At 43.9% G+C, this 16921-nt stretch overlaps 1 protein-coding gene across 14 annotated transcripts in view; it reads right to left on the bottom strand.

Moving 5' to 3' along the window:
• Positions 1-1545: 1545 nt before the first annotated feature.
• The window catches only part of NUP93 (nucleoporin 93), a 172292-nt gene continuing 156916 nt past the window's right edge, over positions 1546-16921 (bottom strand). For all 14 annotated transcript variants that reach the window (XM_004456555.4, XM_012524444.4, XM_023588259.3 and 11 more), the window contains 14 exons: positions 16565-16697; positions 14966-15123; positions 13660-13825; positions 13280-13373; positions 12187-12378; positions 11486-11612; positions 11295-11367; positions 10973-11017; positions 9300-9416; positions 8446-8564; positions 6540-6657; positions 6012-6095; positions 4423-4551; positions 1546-1823 (listed from right to left, as the gene is read on the bottom strand). In XM_004456555.4, coding sequence (XP_004456612.2) covers positions 1713-1823; positions 4423-4551; positions 6012-6095; positions 6540-6657; positions 8446-8564; positions 9300-9416; positions 10973-11017; positions 11295-11367; positions 11486-11612; positions 12187-12378; positions 13280-13373; positions 13660-13825; positions 14966-15123; positions 16565-16697 — 1666 coding nt within the window. In that variant the 3' untranslated portion in view covers positions 1546-1712. The remainder of the gene's footprint in view (positions 1824-4422; positions 4552-6011; positions 6096-6539; positions 6658-8445; positions 8565-9299; positions 9417-10972; positions 11018-11294; positions 11368-11485; positions 11613-12186; positions 12379-13279; positions 13374-13659; positions 13826-14965; positions 15124-16564; positions 16698-16921) is intronic.

A 16921-nucleotide genomic window follows, 5' to 3' on the forward strand; every position in this document is an offset into this window, starting at 1 on the left:
CAATGGGCACTTCCATCAGGGCAGCTACAGGTCTTGTTGCTTTTCTCTCCCTTGGGATTTTATGTTTCATCAATTGGTCAAAGTGGGGGTGGACCTCATTCCCCATCCAGGGCTTGTGTGCCATTTTCCTATTTGGAACAGGCGTGGCACTATTCTAGTTCTATCTGCAGGTAAGATCTATTAAAAACCTAAACGGTGAGTCACACTTCATGAAAAGTCCACAGAGGACTGTTTTTAAAGCACTATTCAAACAAATCATTTGATTTAAAATATAAATCATATAAGCAGGGAACAACTCACTAAATCAAGTCCCCTTGCAGGGCTCGTCTTTTGAGACTTTCTGGTAAAGCTTAACACAGAAGGTGAGTGCTCCAGGGTGAACAGAGAAGACTAAAGGATGATGGACCAGACACAGCCCTGCTGACCTTTGGACAAAATCCTTGATGGAATGTGGAAGCCGAACAATGAAGAGATAAATGATGGTCCCATTACCTATAAATGAGCAATTTCTCTTTAAAAAGTGATCCCAAAAGGAAAGGTAACAATTATTTTAACAACTGAAGGATGGCAAGAGTAAGCATATCCTGTGTTAAAAGGATTTCTCCCTAGGAGCAAAAAGCACCTTTGGAGACTCCATTTGGAGATCTTAACATGCTCCTGGAAAAGAGCCAGCCTCAGAAACGTCCATAAAACCCAAACAGCGGACAGCTGCCCACTTTCTTGTGGCCCAGTCAGCCCATTCAGGGACAAACACTTGCCCTCGTTTCTTCTCCAGAATTTAGTCCAGGGCTTTGGGACTGGTGCTAGGAGAAGAGCCAATGACAGGAACGGACTCTGCTCAGGCACCAAAAGTCCACAGTGCTAAAGCTACAGTGTGTTGGACACTCAGAATGCAACCCATGAGCTTGCCCAGCCAATCAGTTTCACAAGTGGGGCAGATGGTGTCCAAGCAGAGGATGCGACCACCAGAGAAAGGAAGAAGGGTTTAGAAATGCGTTAGAAGAGGCTTTCATAGCATGAACAGTTGACTCTCAGTGGGGCAGCAGTGATGTTCACCATTCCCTTAAGCTATCTTTTTTCAGTCCTGTCCATGCAGTGGGATTTCAAGAGAAAAGAAATCTTGTTAATCCTTGGCTCAGAGCAGATGATCTGGGGAGGTCTTAGAGCACCTGGACCAAAGACACATTAGAGAAGAGGGAGGCCACAGAGAGCTCCATGCTTCACACACAAATCTCAACTCACCTAAGGTTGAAGTTGGCTTCCACATTCAAATAATATGAAAAATGAACCATCAGCCTGCTACATTGAATATCCTATCTAAATAAAAGTAACTCCCACACGCTTCATTTCCTTGCTCAATTTGGGTGAATTTTTAATCACTTTACGGTCAATTTTAACCATGTCACAAATGCTTATATAGCTTATCATTCTCTGACCCAAGAACTAGTGAAGGCATTTCTCCCCAATACACAAATGAAAATCTAAACAAATTTATCAAATGAAAAATAAAAAACAAAACGTAAAATAAAGGATGTTTAAAAGAAATACAAATCAAAGGAATTTATTGGTATTGACAAAAATACATAATACTAACAAAACAAAACGAAAAACAAAACAGAAACGAAACCAGACCCCCACCCTCCACCACCACAGGCCCGTGCGCCTGATGTACTGACAGCGCGCAGTCCCGGCAGCCGCCCAACACACTGCACTTAGTTCATGAGGACCTCCATCTGCACCAGCCTCGCATTGGTGTCTCCAGAAGTCCGGTAGGGTATCATCCCAGCAAAGGTAATCAGGGCTCGGGCTTGACTTCGGAGTTGCTGAGAGAAAGGGGAAGGAGGAGAAAATAGGTTAACCTTCAAGTCAGGGCAATGTACTGAGAATGACCACCAGGCTCTTCTGTTCTCTACCCTTGGTGTCGGGCAGATTCCTGGTGCGTGGGTGACAGTCTTACCCTCCAGTGTTGTATTCCTCCAACATGGTGCAGAGTTAACAAGGCTCCCCCACAGGGCGTCCAGCCCTTCTACTAAGCAAACTGCCCATGGATTTGCCAAGCAAGCAGCTTTGCCTCAACACTTTTGACTAGCTCCTGACACAGCCCTGCTCTTCAGAATTGCCTGCCCCACTTTCTCTGGCTCTCCCTCTCTCCTGTCTGTTTTCTGTTCCCCAGGATCTGAACTTCTAGGGTCCCCACAAAGCACATGCCAATACCCGAGGCAACGGCTGTGACTGGGTACAGTTCCAGTCCAGCTCTTCTCCCCTGCTTCTTCCTTTTACCTTCTTTCATTCCTTCTGTTTTCTCCTTTCCTGATGTAAGTGCCTGGCTCTCTTTTCTCATGCAATTATATTTAAGAAATTCCTGGACTGTTCTAAGAGAGGAAAGGATGTCCCTAGGAATTAAAATCCGGGCATTTCCCAGAACAGAACAAAAGATCCCCTTCACTCTGATTTTAAGTGGTAAATTACTCAATAAAGAGTAAAGAAATTTAGGGGGACAACTTTAGATCATCACCACAAAAAAGATTTGGGACCTGGAGTCTCAGGTTTCCCCATATTGAGGTGTGTTAGAGGTTTATACCAGCAAGAAAGTAAACTGTATCTGGAACAGAGAGTCTACAAACACTTCTGGACCAGAAATAAGACTTAAGGAAAATTTGAGGGTCATTTACTAAGCTTACTGAATACTTAAGGACCTTCCTTCCAAGAAGAAAAATGAAAGGCAAATGTTTTTACCTGTTATGTGAAATAAATCAGCAAGTGTATGTCCTTACCCATGTCCAAACCAAAAGAAATCCTTACTTTGTCATGAGGGTACCCATCAGATTTTCTTTTAAAACTGTATATAAAAATGCACGGCTCTTATGCCTGACAAAGTTACCTTAAATGAGCTCTAGGGATGTTCAAGCAAAGAGATCCATCCCCTTACTGGGCAGCACATTACTTTAAACTTCTTGGACAGGCAACTTTTTCACCTAAGTCTTTCCTTGGCCCTACCCATCCTGCCTTTCAGAAAAAGAGAGAAAAAGGCAAGTGGTGGGTAGGAGAAAGACAGGAGAATGGTTTACTCATGATATGTAAAAACTGTCTAAAAAACGAGAGAAGATGCAGTTTAGCTGGTCTTCACACCGCTCCCTTCAGATGCGGGAAATGGCTGGCCAGGCCACCAGCATGTCTCTCTGTGGGCAAGCCCGTCCCTGACCTGCAGCACAGAGCATCAGGAAATGCCCACTATTTCAACGACTGGCAGGTACAAACATCACAGTGATGGATTTCTTTCATTCTAAAAAGAGGCTCCTGCTGAGGCCTGTGCACAGTGGGCCCACCACTGGCACCTTCCTGACATTAATTTTTTCTGTTGTGTAGGTTCTCGCCTGAGCCAGGGCAGACAGCAGTTCAGCACCTGCCTCTGAGGCACGCATGGACAGGCCTACCACTTCAGGGGACACTCTTGAGCACTGCTACTCACGTTCCTGAAAGTGAAATTTTCCACCCTCTTTCACTAAGCAGAAGTTTTGCCAGTGACAATGCTGTGGGGAGCAGGGTAGGCAGAGCCCACAGATATCCTTAGAGGCAGAACACAGGACTTGAAGGGTCCAGTTTCTTGACTGCCAAAATCAGGTTTGGCTATTACATTCCATCCTGAGATCCTCATCAAAATTAAGTGGAAAAATTAAGGGAAAGGTAATTAAAAACCAGCATGTGATTGTCCTTCCTTATGCTTTAATCGGGTCAAACACCTTTATCCTTTTGTCAAATCAACTGGATGACGCATGCCACGTGCATCCCAGAGACTGATCTACTGTGCTTGGCCTGTGCACTGTGGGAGGTCCACAGGCAACAGAAAGGGGACTGGCCCAGGTGTCAAGCAGACCCAACCTCTCATATGACTCCTTCACCTACAACCTGAGGGTCCACAAAAGCAGATACTTCCTGCCTCCATGCTTCAGTTTCTTCAGGGGTAAAATGGGGATAACAATACCTGCCCTGGTTACTTCTGTAGACACACTGTGAGGCTCAGATGAGAGTAGCAGCAAGGGTCTGCATGAAATTAACATGTCACCCAGAAGTATGGCTTTGATGACAGTGCTCACCGAAGAGCCTGAGACTCACAAAATAACCTATTTTAAAATGAGCAAGAACTTCTCATGAAATCAAAATAGCATTGTTTGATTAAAAAAAAAAAAAAAAGATATGACAATCACAGACCCACAGACCCAGCACGTCTTTTTCTTCAGCTTGAGAGAGCAGCAGGCCCACAAGTGTTCAACTTCCTCTGGGAGCCTCATGATAAAAATTTACCGAATTGCCACGTATTAAGGGAAAAGAGCAGTTTCTGGTCACGTGATCTCTGCGAGTGCAATGGCAGCAAACCAGAAAGGTGGCTCTCAGCAAGATTTCTCAAGAGCACGGGGATCTTACAGAGTCGCGATCTTCAATGACTCGCTGGGGCCTGGATGCCGAGGATGGACTCGTCCCCTTGAGCCTCTTAAACTGAGTGAACAAGATGTTCATGGTGGCAAGAAGCACTTCTGAGAGGTTGTGTCTGATCTACACAGAGAGAAACACATGGAGTTAAGGAAAAAGAACCAAGGCCCTGGGGGGTCAACAAGGTGGCGGGAAGGTGGGCTGCTGCCAGGTGGGCCTGCTCATACCACATCCCCACAGCCGCTGGGTTGAGAGCCTCGATGCCTGCAATGGCAGGCAATGTTGCTCGGGGTACAGTGGGATGGGGTGGTATACTCACTTTTCCTGCTTGCTCCTTTATGCCATTCCACTTAGGGGTACAGCAGTGAGCAAAAAGCATGCTGACCGTATCAGGCCAGCACATAGGCTTGGGCTGGCCAACAGAGTGATTACCAAAAAAATTGAGATTTGAAAGTCAGAAGGTGAGGATGCACACGCTTCTTCTCCCAGAGCCCACTACTCCCCACCATCCCTGACCATTAGACCGTCACCTGTGGACTTCAAGGCCTGAGTTTGCAAACTCTAGCTGGGTCTTTGGGGAGCATCTACCGGGCAGGTCCTGGCCCACTATGTCAGGCCAAGATGTCAAGAACGATGTAGCCAGAGGAAGGCAAAAACTAACAAAGGAACAAGTGTCAGGGGTAGAATGAGGTGTCGGAGGGAAGGTCAGTGAGGCGCAAAATCTTTGAACTGTATGTACAACAGCAAGCAACTGCCCCTCCATATGTGTAGAATCTGGCCCTCCTTCTCCCTCTAAAATAGAAACATATTTTATAAAAGATATTTATTTAATGAAAAACAATTTTATGTCAAAACACCACTAGTGACATTCCAGAACCAGGTAGCTGGCCTGGGTGTCTGTGATTCTAGAGAAAAAGTCCTACCCAGGCTGCACATGGTAATGACTGGGGGAAGCTCAGGACACAACCCAGATGAGGGAAACTAGAATTTCTAGGTGTGGGGCCTGGGCAGGGGGATTTTTTTACGTTCTCTGGTGATTCCGGTATGCAGCCCAACTGAGCACTCCTGGGCTAGACATGCCCAGGCATGTGATAGCATCTTTGCAGACGGTGGTTCTGGGACTTGTGGCATGGTCAGTTAGTCCATAATGACTACACCTGGTTCTTAAGACAAAATAGTTCAGGGAGGGGAAGGATGGCAGTGAATCATGATGTGTGTTTCATGCACCCAACGGAAATCCTTTAAGAAGATCAGTAATAAGCACTAAAATATCCTTTAGAACAAGTGGATAATAAAAGAGTTAATCCAGGCTTCACGGGATCAACCAGAAACCCGTTTTTCCCAAGAGCATGTATCATCACTAAAGCAACTGTATTTTCTGACTCAGGACATCTGATAGGCATACATACACTCACAGAAATACCAGCCTATGAGATAAGAAATTGAACCAGACATGGAAATCCCAGTCTGTATGATTATGGTAACTAGAACTCATGAAGTTATCAGCCACATCAAAATGAAAAACTTTCAAGAGAAGTGGGGGGAAAGAATTCCATAACTCAGGAAGAAAAAAAAAGACTCACTTCATCACTGAAATTTCTAAAGGCAGCCACTCTTTCTTCCACACTTTCCTGATTCAGGGGCACGAGCTTCAAACGATCAATTATCTGTTTAAAACAAAAGCCGAAATACCACCAGCTCCTTTTAACACAAACCACCATAACCGCTCCATTTCCCTAAACATCCAGCCATCATCTAACATGTGCACAAAGGGTTCCTTGACAGAAAGCATTTCTGTCCCCAATATGCACAAAGGCTTTGATTCCAACTTGCTGGCTAACATTCTTATCTTCATTTTCTGAACAACTTTAAATTTCAGGGATTTCAAATTACTCTGAGAAACTTCTCTGGGAAAAGGAATAGAAAAAAGAAAGAAAAAAGAAACCAAACACACAAAAATGCACTTTAAGTTCCCAGGACTGAACTTTTTCTTCCTCATTTAATAGGCACATTGGCAACATTTCCTTTGCTTTAAATGAATTCTATGAAGTGTTTTGAATTTTCAAAGGCAAACATTAACCTATATTTCAAACACCCCTCCTGAAACTTACATCAAAGGCTCTGTCAATATGACCACTGTGATACTCGTCAAAAAAGGTAATCAAGTCCAATAGAAGATAGAATGTGGAGTCCACAAATTTATTTGCACTGATTCCCTGAGCCCTGTACCTGAAAAAAAAAAAAAGGGGGGGGGGGGGGAGGTTGGAGCATAATATGAATTTCCATGCAATCCATAACTAAAGGATAGAATGTGAAAAGCATCAAAACTTCTTGAACTCTCTTGGTGAGGGGAATTAAGGTGTGGAAAATAGTGCTTATTTTGAAATGTCCACTTTGAAATGTCTAAGAGTTTGATGATGAACCTGGTATAAACCCACTTAAAAATATTTTATACAAAGCATGGTTTTGCAGCCTCAGCTACCATTTCAACATCCAAATCTCCAGGAAGGGTAGGAGGTCCTAATGGGATTGTTTGCTAAATGGGAATATCTCATTTGCAAAAGAGTGTTCTTTTGGGTTACCCCAGGAAAACAACCCAATGCAGAGTTTTCTCTAGGTCACTTTATGAGGGGTAGCTGAAGGCTGTGTAAAAAGTAACACTTTTTGTCTCAGGCTGGAAGTTAGGCTGATTAACTCAGTTAACAACGAAAATGCTTCTCCTTCCCCCTCACTGGGGAGGAGAGTGGCACTGGCTATTCCAACTCTAAGAATTCCCCTATCCATTCATCATTAGCTTTTTCTAAAACACCTCTGCAATGGCTCAAAGTACATCTGACATGACAGTATAGAGGGGCACACAATGCCTAGAATTAAATCTAATTTGCACAATTAAAATTTTGAGACAGTTTTTCCTACCCACCTCTTTGGCAAAAATTTTAAAAATCTGACAGTACCAAGTAATGGTAATGATGCAAGGAAATAGAAACTCTCATATACTGCTGGGAGGATAGTAAATTAGTAGAACCACTTTGGAAAATTGTTTGATGTTCCCATGTAAGCTGAACAAGCATTTGTGCCTTGCCCTTCTGTAAGTCCACTATTGGAGAAACTCTTGTACATGTGTAAAAAGAAAAAGAGGAGGATGTTCACAGGAGCATTGCTAGTGTGACCAGAAGTTCTATCAGTACTGAGCCAGGTGACAAAGTTAGGGAATATTCAGAAGAAGGAACAATAAATTGCAGTTGAAAATAAAAACAAATGTATCAACATGGCTAGACCTCAAAAATAATATTGAGGGAAAAGAACAGATGGCAGAATGTTATACTCAGTAATGATACATTTATGTAAATTCAAAGCACACACATCAAACAATGTTATATTCTGATTATGGACATGTACATATATAGTAAAAGCATAAGAACATGGACTGAATACATAAACACAGTCATGCCTGTGGCTGTCTGGGTTGAGGTGGGAGTAGGGCGGCAGAGAGGGAAAAGAATAAGCCTATCAGGAACATTGTCATTTATTAACATAGGTCAAATCCCAACATAGGAAAGTCCGCTGCAAGGCAGATTCCTCTATAATGGAAATATTTCAGAGCCCCACCTAATGAACCAATTCAGGAAAATTCCAGTATCACTAAATGATCTGAAAAATCTGTGAAGTTTTCTATAATAGGGTTTAGTTCTGTATTCACACCAAGAGTGCCCAAGTGCTGGGCAGACCCTTAAGAACCCATGAAAGGATGTTTTGACATCCAGTAGGAAAAGGAGGAAGCAGAGATAAGAGTTGTTGTGAGGATCAGTGGTTCAGTATAAGCATGATTTACATATTTGCTCTTACTAAGGTTATTGTTTTGAGACAGTACTAAAATCAAACCCTCATACCAGTGTTTTCAGAAACACTTTCCACCACTGTTCTAGTTCAGCTATACCAGAATCAAATGCAGAAGAGTGGACCCCAGCAGGCCTGCGAGGGCCCTGCAAGGCTCCCCAGAACAGCTCCCAGCCTTACCGTTCAGCAATGGAGAGCGCCATATTCTTCAGTCTCTCTTTGTTGGACTGTGGAGCGCTGATCTGAGGGACAACAGGGCTGAGCAGTTTGTTCATCAGCTCGAGCACCTTGTCAGGATTCTGTTCAATTTACAAAAATTAAGGAAATAATCAGTAGAAAGAAAAAGAAACTAAATAACCAAATCAAAAGAGGGAAATTGGTGGGGTGATATATGGAAATGTTCTGTATCTTGATCTAAGGGGTTGTTATATAGACACATATATGAAATTCATCAAGCTGTCCACTGAAGAGCTGTATACTTTCGTTTATTAATTGTACTTCAATCAAAACATTTTTTAAATGAAAAGAACATATGAATTATAAACCTCTTCCTGCTCATTTTTCTCAGCTGGTAAAAGGAGAGAATGCATTCTTTTTTTCAGGTCATACAATCACCAGCCGCTATGTGGAAATATTCATTCCAATTCTCTCAAAATGTCTCAGCTGTTCTATTATCCTCTAAGATGAATCCAGTGTATCTGTGGCTGCCCAGAAGGTAAGTACAATGGCATTTTCACCAGCAGCTTCACCATCTAAATGTGATGGAAGATTATTCTGCTGCCAAATGAGACCACAGCTCAATACCTGCAGGATATCCTTTTAATATATTTGGTCAGAAATACCTTATAGGCAAAAATAATTCTGTAAAATGGGAATTTCACCCTGATTGGACCATTAACTGCTTAAGTAGAAGGAGAAAATGTTTCAGCAGGGAGTGTGATACAATAATGGCCTGGTCAGAATGTTTGTGCATTTAATGCAGGAAACGCTGACAGATCTGTTAAGTGCAGAAGAAGGAAAGGGGCATATTTTACCTTGGCAAGGTCATAAAGCTTTGCTGCTTCTTCAAACAGTCCTTTATTTTCTGCCACGGAAGCAACTTTATTGATAATAGGTTTGGTGTCACTAGTAAACTTATCTATGACTCCAGGCTGACAAGACAAACAATGGAGGGGGAGGAAGAGAGAAAGAGGGTCAAGTGCAAAGAGCTGTTATTTTGAACACAGAGAAGCAACTGGGATCCAAAAAAAAACACTTTAACTGAAAATGCTTGCCCTGGGCAATGCATATATTTCATAAGCTGGACTCTGGCTTTCTTGACAATATAAGGACCTATTAAAAATATGAAAGGGACCAAGTAAATTACATTTGAAGGGGCAGGCTCCCCAGAAACAGAGGAGACAGCAATAAGACATTTGTGCTTTCTAATTTTTTAGAATGATCCAGAGAGAATGGGTGAAATCATCAGTGAGTTTAAGTTTGCTGATGAGCAGGCACTTGGGGAAAAGTAAGGAGGCTTAGAGAAAATATCTGAAAGATTTTGGATTTGCTAAGACAGATGGTAAAAGAAACTCAGTGCTGAAAAATACATGGCAAATGGTGTCAGGATATTAAAAAACAACAAAAATCACCATCACCACTCAATAGCAACTGAGTGGTCAGGGAAGTATGAGACAGGCCTTAGAAACAACGGACAAGCTAAGGTAGATCACAAGATGATTCTGTCAGGCCATTCTGAGCCTCGCTCAGCGCTGGCACCCTGGAGGCAGCACAGGAGATAAGTAAAGGTCTGGGCCTAGGACAGAAGGTGGGGTTCAAATCCCATCTCCCCTTCTCACAAGCTGTGTGATTTTGGAGAAAGTATTTAACCTCTCTTATCTCCATTTCCTCATAAGGAAAACAGAATAACGATTCCCACCTAGCTGGGTTACTGTAGTAAATAAAAAGGCATGTAAAGCACTAAGCACAGTGGCTAGAAACTATCATTGCTTAGTAAGTGCAAGCCATCATCATTGGCACTGTCATTGTCCTCACTTCAGAGCTTAAGATGTAGTGAGCAGTTTAAGCGCTTCTCAAGATCATTGAGTCTAAGCCACTCATTTTTATGAATGAGAAAAGTGAGTCCCTCAGAGGGCAAATGACTTTCCCAAGGCCAAGGGGCTGCCTGAGTTGGGGTCAGGATCCTGGTCTCCGAAGCCAGGGTCTCCACCCCTTCAGCGATACCGCCCAATGGCACTATGAGTCTCTGGGGAATCCCTGAAGCTCACAGGAGTAGCTGCATTTCTGGGCTCAGTGCTCAAAAGTACCTTCTGAGGGAGGTCAAGTGCATATCCACATTTCCATCTGGGGAGAGTAGGTACAAGAATCAGTCCCTTTTTCTTGCCTATTCTCCACGCTGAGAATGGCAGGATATGTAGCCTTCTCAGCTCAAAAAAATGGCAGGTGTAAACAGACAAGTGTGTTCTGAACATCATTAGAAGAGAGATCTAAACACAAATTTGCATATTCTAAGAAAATGTGAGTAAAATCAAGGCCATCATTTTGGGCCTGTAATTTCATTCCGCGTTTTTTTTTTTTTTCCACTAAGCACCTTCATTAAGACGTGCATCTTCAGCAACCTTGAATCCTAAAATCTAATTGTTTTCTTTTTATAATTATAAATCCCCAATTGCAAACTACCACTTCTCTCAGTGTGCATTTAACCCACCTTTCTACTTCCGTCGTTTTCTAGTTTCCCAAGAATCATATCAAACTGTGGAGACAAAAAAAGTTTATTTAATTTCCTGGACAAGGATATACACATAAGCCACATTTTTCTGAGACAAAACTGGAAGAAAAGAGGGAAGGTGGGAGAACTCTCACACATACTAGAAAAGAGTAAGACTGAAATCAACACTTTCACTGTTAGAATCCCCAAGTCCCCTAGGCCACATCCGCCATGGCCATATGAAGACAAACAGGCAGGTCGGCACTGGCATAAAAACGTGGACTAGACCTTGTGGGTGGGAGAGAAAAGGACTCTGACATACCTCTCGACTTTCTATTACAAGCTCACTCACACAGCGCAGAAACATGTTTTCTCCTTGACTATCTTTCTCGTCCCTGTAAGGGGACAAAAGCTACTTAGTTTCTGTTATAAACTCAAGCGAAGTTTTGAATAGTCATCTCAGAATGGCAGAAATCAAACCAGTTACAGTAAATACTCAAAAGCAAGTTTTACCTGAGGAAGTAAAAGTACTGAAGGGCCTCCCTTGGATCCGTGGACTCAAACTTCCGGGTGTAGAGCATGAGTAGCCGCACAAAGTTCAGCCGCCGCATGCAGGGAGGGTCACCAGGCTCATGGCTGACTGCACCGTGGGGGACAGAATGAGTCACAGTCACACTGCCCCTGTGACCCATGCAGCCCCAGGAACCATGAAGCTGAAGCCAAAGATGCCGCAGCATCTAGACCCGCAGCCCAGCCAAGGCTTGCCAGTGAAAGCTTTGGTCAATCCTCTTCCTCACTCTGTCCTCAATTTATTTCCACATACAGAGTGAGGAAAACGGCATTGTGTAGTAAATTACTGGTATGCTGATCTCTGAATGAAAAGACGGCAACTACCAACCAGACAGCACAAGCTCTGGGGTGACTGTGCGGCACTATTAGGGATCCTGCAGCCACTCAACCACATTTACCTCCACTCCTCCTGCCCCCATGCAGGTAGGCACATAAGATGACTGCAGTTTCCAATGCCATTAAGCCAGAGCCTTAATGGGATCCAGGCTCACGACTCTAGAGGCTTCTTTGCCCCATTGGCTGACAGTGGTCTAAAATGGTTGGTACTGTTTGTCCAAACCCTTATTGGTTGCAGTATGTGTCCACTGCCAACTGATGGGTAATATGCTGTTACACCACAGGCCAAGCCCCCCATGAATACTCACGGAGCTGAGCGCTCTGTCCAGAGGATTTTAAGAGCAGCTTCATCTCAAACAGCACCAGTGCCACATGGACAGCATGGCAGCGCAGCCGCTCCATGCGGAAGAGAAAGGCAATTGCAGCTTCAAACTGCGCTGTCAGGAACAGTACTTGGAAGTAGAGGAAGGGCTGCTGGTTCACTGTGAAGTGGGACTCACCTGGAGGGGCAGGAGATAAAGTCCACTCAGAAAGAAGCTGCCTAGTGGCAGCCCCGAGTCCCTAGCAGCAGCCCTGTGCTCAAAGGACTTGCTGGGTGCAAGAGAAGCACCAGCACGAGGCAGTCTTAATCCAGGGGCCCCAGACCTGGCAAGTTGCTGTGTGAAGCAATACTCAGACTGTGACCTTCTCTAGACCTCACAGTACAACTGGCACATCAGGGTTATGGTGTACAATCCAACTGGTTTCCATTAGGCAGGAGAGAAATAGAATGAAGGGACTTAAAACAGACTACAAAGGAGATGTTTAACATCTTTACTCTGAAAAAAGTCACTCAATAAGGAGGGGAGTAAAGATTTCAAAGATGCTTTAGTTCACTCATATTCACAGAAATCTGAATTCCACAATTGCTGACAATTAGTTAGAATCCTCTTTTTTTCCCCCAGAAATTTTAAACAGAGGGAGGTTAAAAAAAACTATCAAAAAATTTATCCTTCATTTTACAGTCATTGTCTGTCTGTCTGTCTCTCTCTATATATATCATAAAAGATAGAGTCATTGGCAAGATCTTCTAGGAAGCAACAGCTAAGTCCTCTCTGCATCTCTCTCCAATATCTACAAGGGCAGTGCAAGAATTAGAGAAAACAGTTTAGTGTATATGACCATATAAGTTATATAAATTTCTTTAGGCCACACAGCCTCTACTCAAATTAAATCCTTTTTTTGTTTTTTTGATTTCAAATTAAATCCTTTTTTTGTTTTGGTTTGTTTTTAAGAGTCTCAGGGGTTCAGGGGTTCTGAAGGATAGACTAAATTCAGAAACGAAGGATTTTCCCAGAGGAAAACTAAGTAGCCACCTTAGGGGAAAGAAAAGAGAAGGTAGTTACGTTCAGGATCTCTTACCATAGTCTTCCAACAACTGTTTCTGGAACTGTGAGAGAGTGAGCCTGTCCTGTGGGGAGCTGGTGCCATCGTCATCGAAACACACTTGATTCAACTAAATCCCCAAAAGAAACATGTGCATTGGTACAAATGACTTCCTGAGCCAGGACACGCAGAGTTGTAGCTGCTCAGCAGCCAGGCTTGGTGAAGCTGGAGGCTGCACTAATATCTGTGGGTATTGGCTGGGAATTACACAGTAAAGAAACAGGGCCAGGAAACGGGAAATCCCTTGGCTCTTATCACCTTATTTGCATCATGCATTAAGCAGCAAGAAGCTGTGCGCCAGCATGAACAGGGGAAGGGGGCTAGAGCCCTGGATGGGCAAGGGAAGCAGCGCCTGCCTTAAGCCACAGGTAGTCCTCAGTTTTGTCAGCCACTTCGCTCTGGTTGTCAGTTACGTCACATCTGCCAATGATACAGTACACGGCCCGCTTGTAGGGGTCTGTGTTGTTCCTGAGAGCCCGGCGATAATGCAGCCGGAGCTTGTTTTCCATAGCTGGGGACAATCTAAAGACACAAGGGAAAAGACAGACACAGACACTCACTAAAGACCTTCAAAAGCAAGGGAAAGCACCCCAGGTCCTAGCTAGAGAGTTATGGAGCCTACCTTCCTCAAGAGTAACAGACTGTCTCTACCCATATCCCTGCAGTACGAGCGCTTCAGCCTGACTTAACTACCAACGCCTCCATCTCTGGGCCCGCCAGTTTTCTCTGGTTCTTGAGGCCTGCTCTGCCTGCAGGGGCAGGTCAGAAATGCTGGGGAATTAATATTCCACCCCACACCCCAGAAGCCCTCAACCAGTGATTGCCAAGAGTGAGGCCTTCTCTTAACTGCCTTAACCCCCTTATCCATAAGCTGTCGCCTCCCAAATAAACTACTGGCACTCAGATCCTTGAGGGGGAACCCTAAGCATTAACCCTACCTTGAACTGTCTAATATGAATAAGAATGGGGGGGCGGGGCATGTGCTTTAAGACAACCTCTTGGACAGGGCATTAATAACACTGCCAAGAAAAGAAGCCCTAATTTTTCACAGATGTAACTAGGGTAGCCACCACTTCGTCTACATACACTATATATATTTAAGCTGGGTTCTAATATGAACTTAAGTCTAATTACATTAACAAAACCCAGAGGAAAACGAACACTTAGCAATTCCTTAATGCAAGAGAGCTGAAAACCTTAGTGAACTAATTCTGTGAATATAGTTCAAGGTTAATAACTTCTAATTTGAGCCTGTGAGCTATGAAGTGCATGATGACATATTTCCACATTGTACAGACCCATGAAGTAATGAGTGTTAACAAGCAAAGTGCAATACAACAAAGTCCCATTTTATAAAGCATCCTTGATGTGTCATGGGTTGAGAAAATAAATCAAATTACGTCCCAATCAAGGCCCACTGGAACAGAAAAATCCCCAAGTACAGATGCATGCATGTCTAGATATCAACGTCAGAATGGGACTCTTCCAGCGTTTTCAACTGTTATTCCCACAATAGTTCTACTTGCTTTCTAAACCTCATTTTTTTTTTCCAGGCAGAAACCTACTTGGAACCAGGCACAGGGAAATAAGAACAATTCCATTTGAGGCCACCTTGTTGATTCTGTGTGGCTTCTTCCGGACACATCACCTCTCTCACTGTACCTTCTATCCTTGCTGTTCATGTACTCCTGGAACCAGGTTTTAAACTCTCCAAGCTGGTGCTGGGCTCGATTTACCACCTGTGAAGCAGCCAGCAGGTCTCCACAGCGCATGCAGTAATAAATTAAGGCCCACACAGGATGGCCTTCTACCTCTCCATCCTGAAAGAGGAAAGATGCTCAAAATAAGCAAACAAAAGCTGATTGCTTTCTTATGTGCCCCTTCCCATGATTAAATCACTTAATCCTCACAACACTATAAAGTGGGGACCATTAACAGCCTTCTCTCTCCTGTTTTACAAGTAAGGAAACTGGGGCATGAGGAGTAAGTAATTTGTCCAAGGTAAGCTAGTAAGTGGCAGTCTGGCTCTAGAGCTTTTCTTCTTAAGTGCTATGCTACCCCATTTGATTACTTGATTCAAAGCCAGCCCTATAGTTTTTCCTTGGAATCTAGTGGCCTACAGTAAAGGAGTGACATGTTCTGGGATAACTTACAGGCCTGCCCTCCTGCAGCCTCCACAAGCAATGGCTAAAGGCATTCACTGACCAATAAGAGACTATTACCATACTTGAGTTTATAAAATACTATTAATGATTAGTTAAATGAATATTTGTTCATTGCTCATTCAAACGCTTACCCAGCACCCTTCCAGACCCTGTGCTAGGCACTAGGGATCAGAGAAGGTAGCTCTGTTCCACTCTCCTGAGTACTATAGCTGATTCTAACCTGTCTGCACAGCGAGCCTGCAGTTACCCTCTTCCTTCTACTTTTCCCCAACTTCTCCAGAGCAGTGGGCTACAGATCTCCTTTCTTGACCCTGACACCCTTCCCTCACCTCTGAAAGACTCCGTCAAAACCCTGACCACGTCACTTCCCCACCTAAACCCCTTAGTGCTGTTTAAGCCCAAAGGGCTCAGCCTACTGCACAAGGCCTTCACCACCTGAACCCATGCTTGCCAAGCCCCACCACACACCCGAAGCTCACATTCTTCATTTGTTCCTGTGGCTCCCTCCCTATGGAATACCCTTTTCCAGGATCTCAGGCTGGTGAACCCCTAGTCTTCAGGAGCAGGTGTGAACCTCACCTCCTTTATGAAGCCAGCGTCCTCAGTATCCCACCACCCTTGGTACAAAACTAGAGTCTAGCACTTTTTACACTGTATGATAACTGACTACATAATTCCCCGAACTGGATTGTGAGCTGAGAAGAGGGGCCACATCCTAGAAAGCATGTCCAGTGCCATTCTTCTAGTTATTTGGGCCAACAATCTCAGAAGTCATTCCTGACTCTGCCCAACACCAACACCCACGCTCTTCAATAAGTCCTGTTGGCACTACTTTGAAAACACTTCTAGAACCTGACAACATATGCCCCATACCCCTACCCCCACTTACTCCCTTCACCCTGGGCTGAGCCACTATACTACCATCACTCGCCTGGATTCCTGCCACCACTAGCCTCCTCAGAGGTCTCCCAGCTTCTACCCTCTTCCCCTCTTGGTCTCTTCTCCATAGCAGTCTCCACATATAACCTCATTTGAACTGAAAATGCCTATGTGAGAGAAAGACTGTAACTGACCACATGGAGAAAGCTGACAGTACCTGAAGTCCGGGCAAAGGAGCTGGAAGTTTAATATTCAGGAAACTTCGAACCAACTGGTAAGTGCCGGGCACCCCGCCCAGCTGGGCCTGATGCAAATTTCCAAAGACAGTCACAAGAGTGTAATTCTTATAACTGGAAACATTAAAGGGGAAAAAATGGGGGAAGTTGAAAATACACATCACCCACATCTATGAATCTATCCATAACATTAGATTGTGAATTGTGCAAGGCAGGGACTAGACTTCAACCCGACCACAGGAGGAGCAGTACATGCTTAATGAAGTGAAATATATTGTTTATTCAATGGGCAGAACAGAGTTTTCATCACTGCAGAACTCAAAAGAATCCTTCGAGGA

This window comes from Dasypus novemcinctus, chromosome 18 (assembly GCF_030445035.2).
Source record: "Dasypus novemcinctus isolate mDasNov1 chromosome 18, mDasNov1.1.hap2, whole genome shotgun sequence".
In the NCBI taxonomy this organism is placed as follows: domain Eukaryota; kingdom Metazoa; phylum Chordata; class Mammalia; order Cingulata; family Dasypodidae; genus Dasypus; species Dasypus novemcinctus.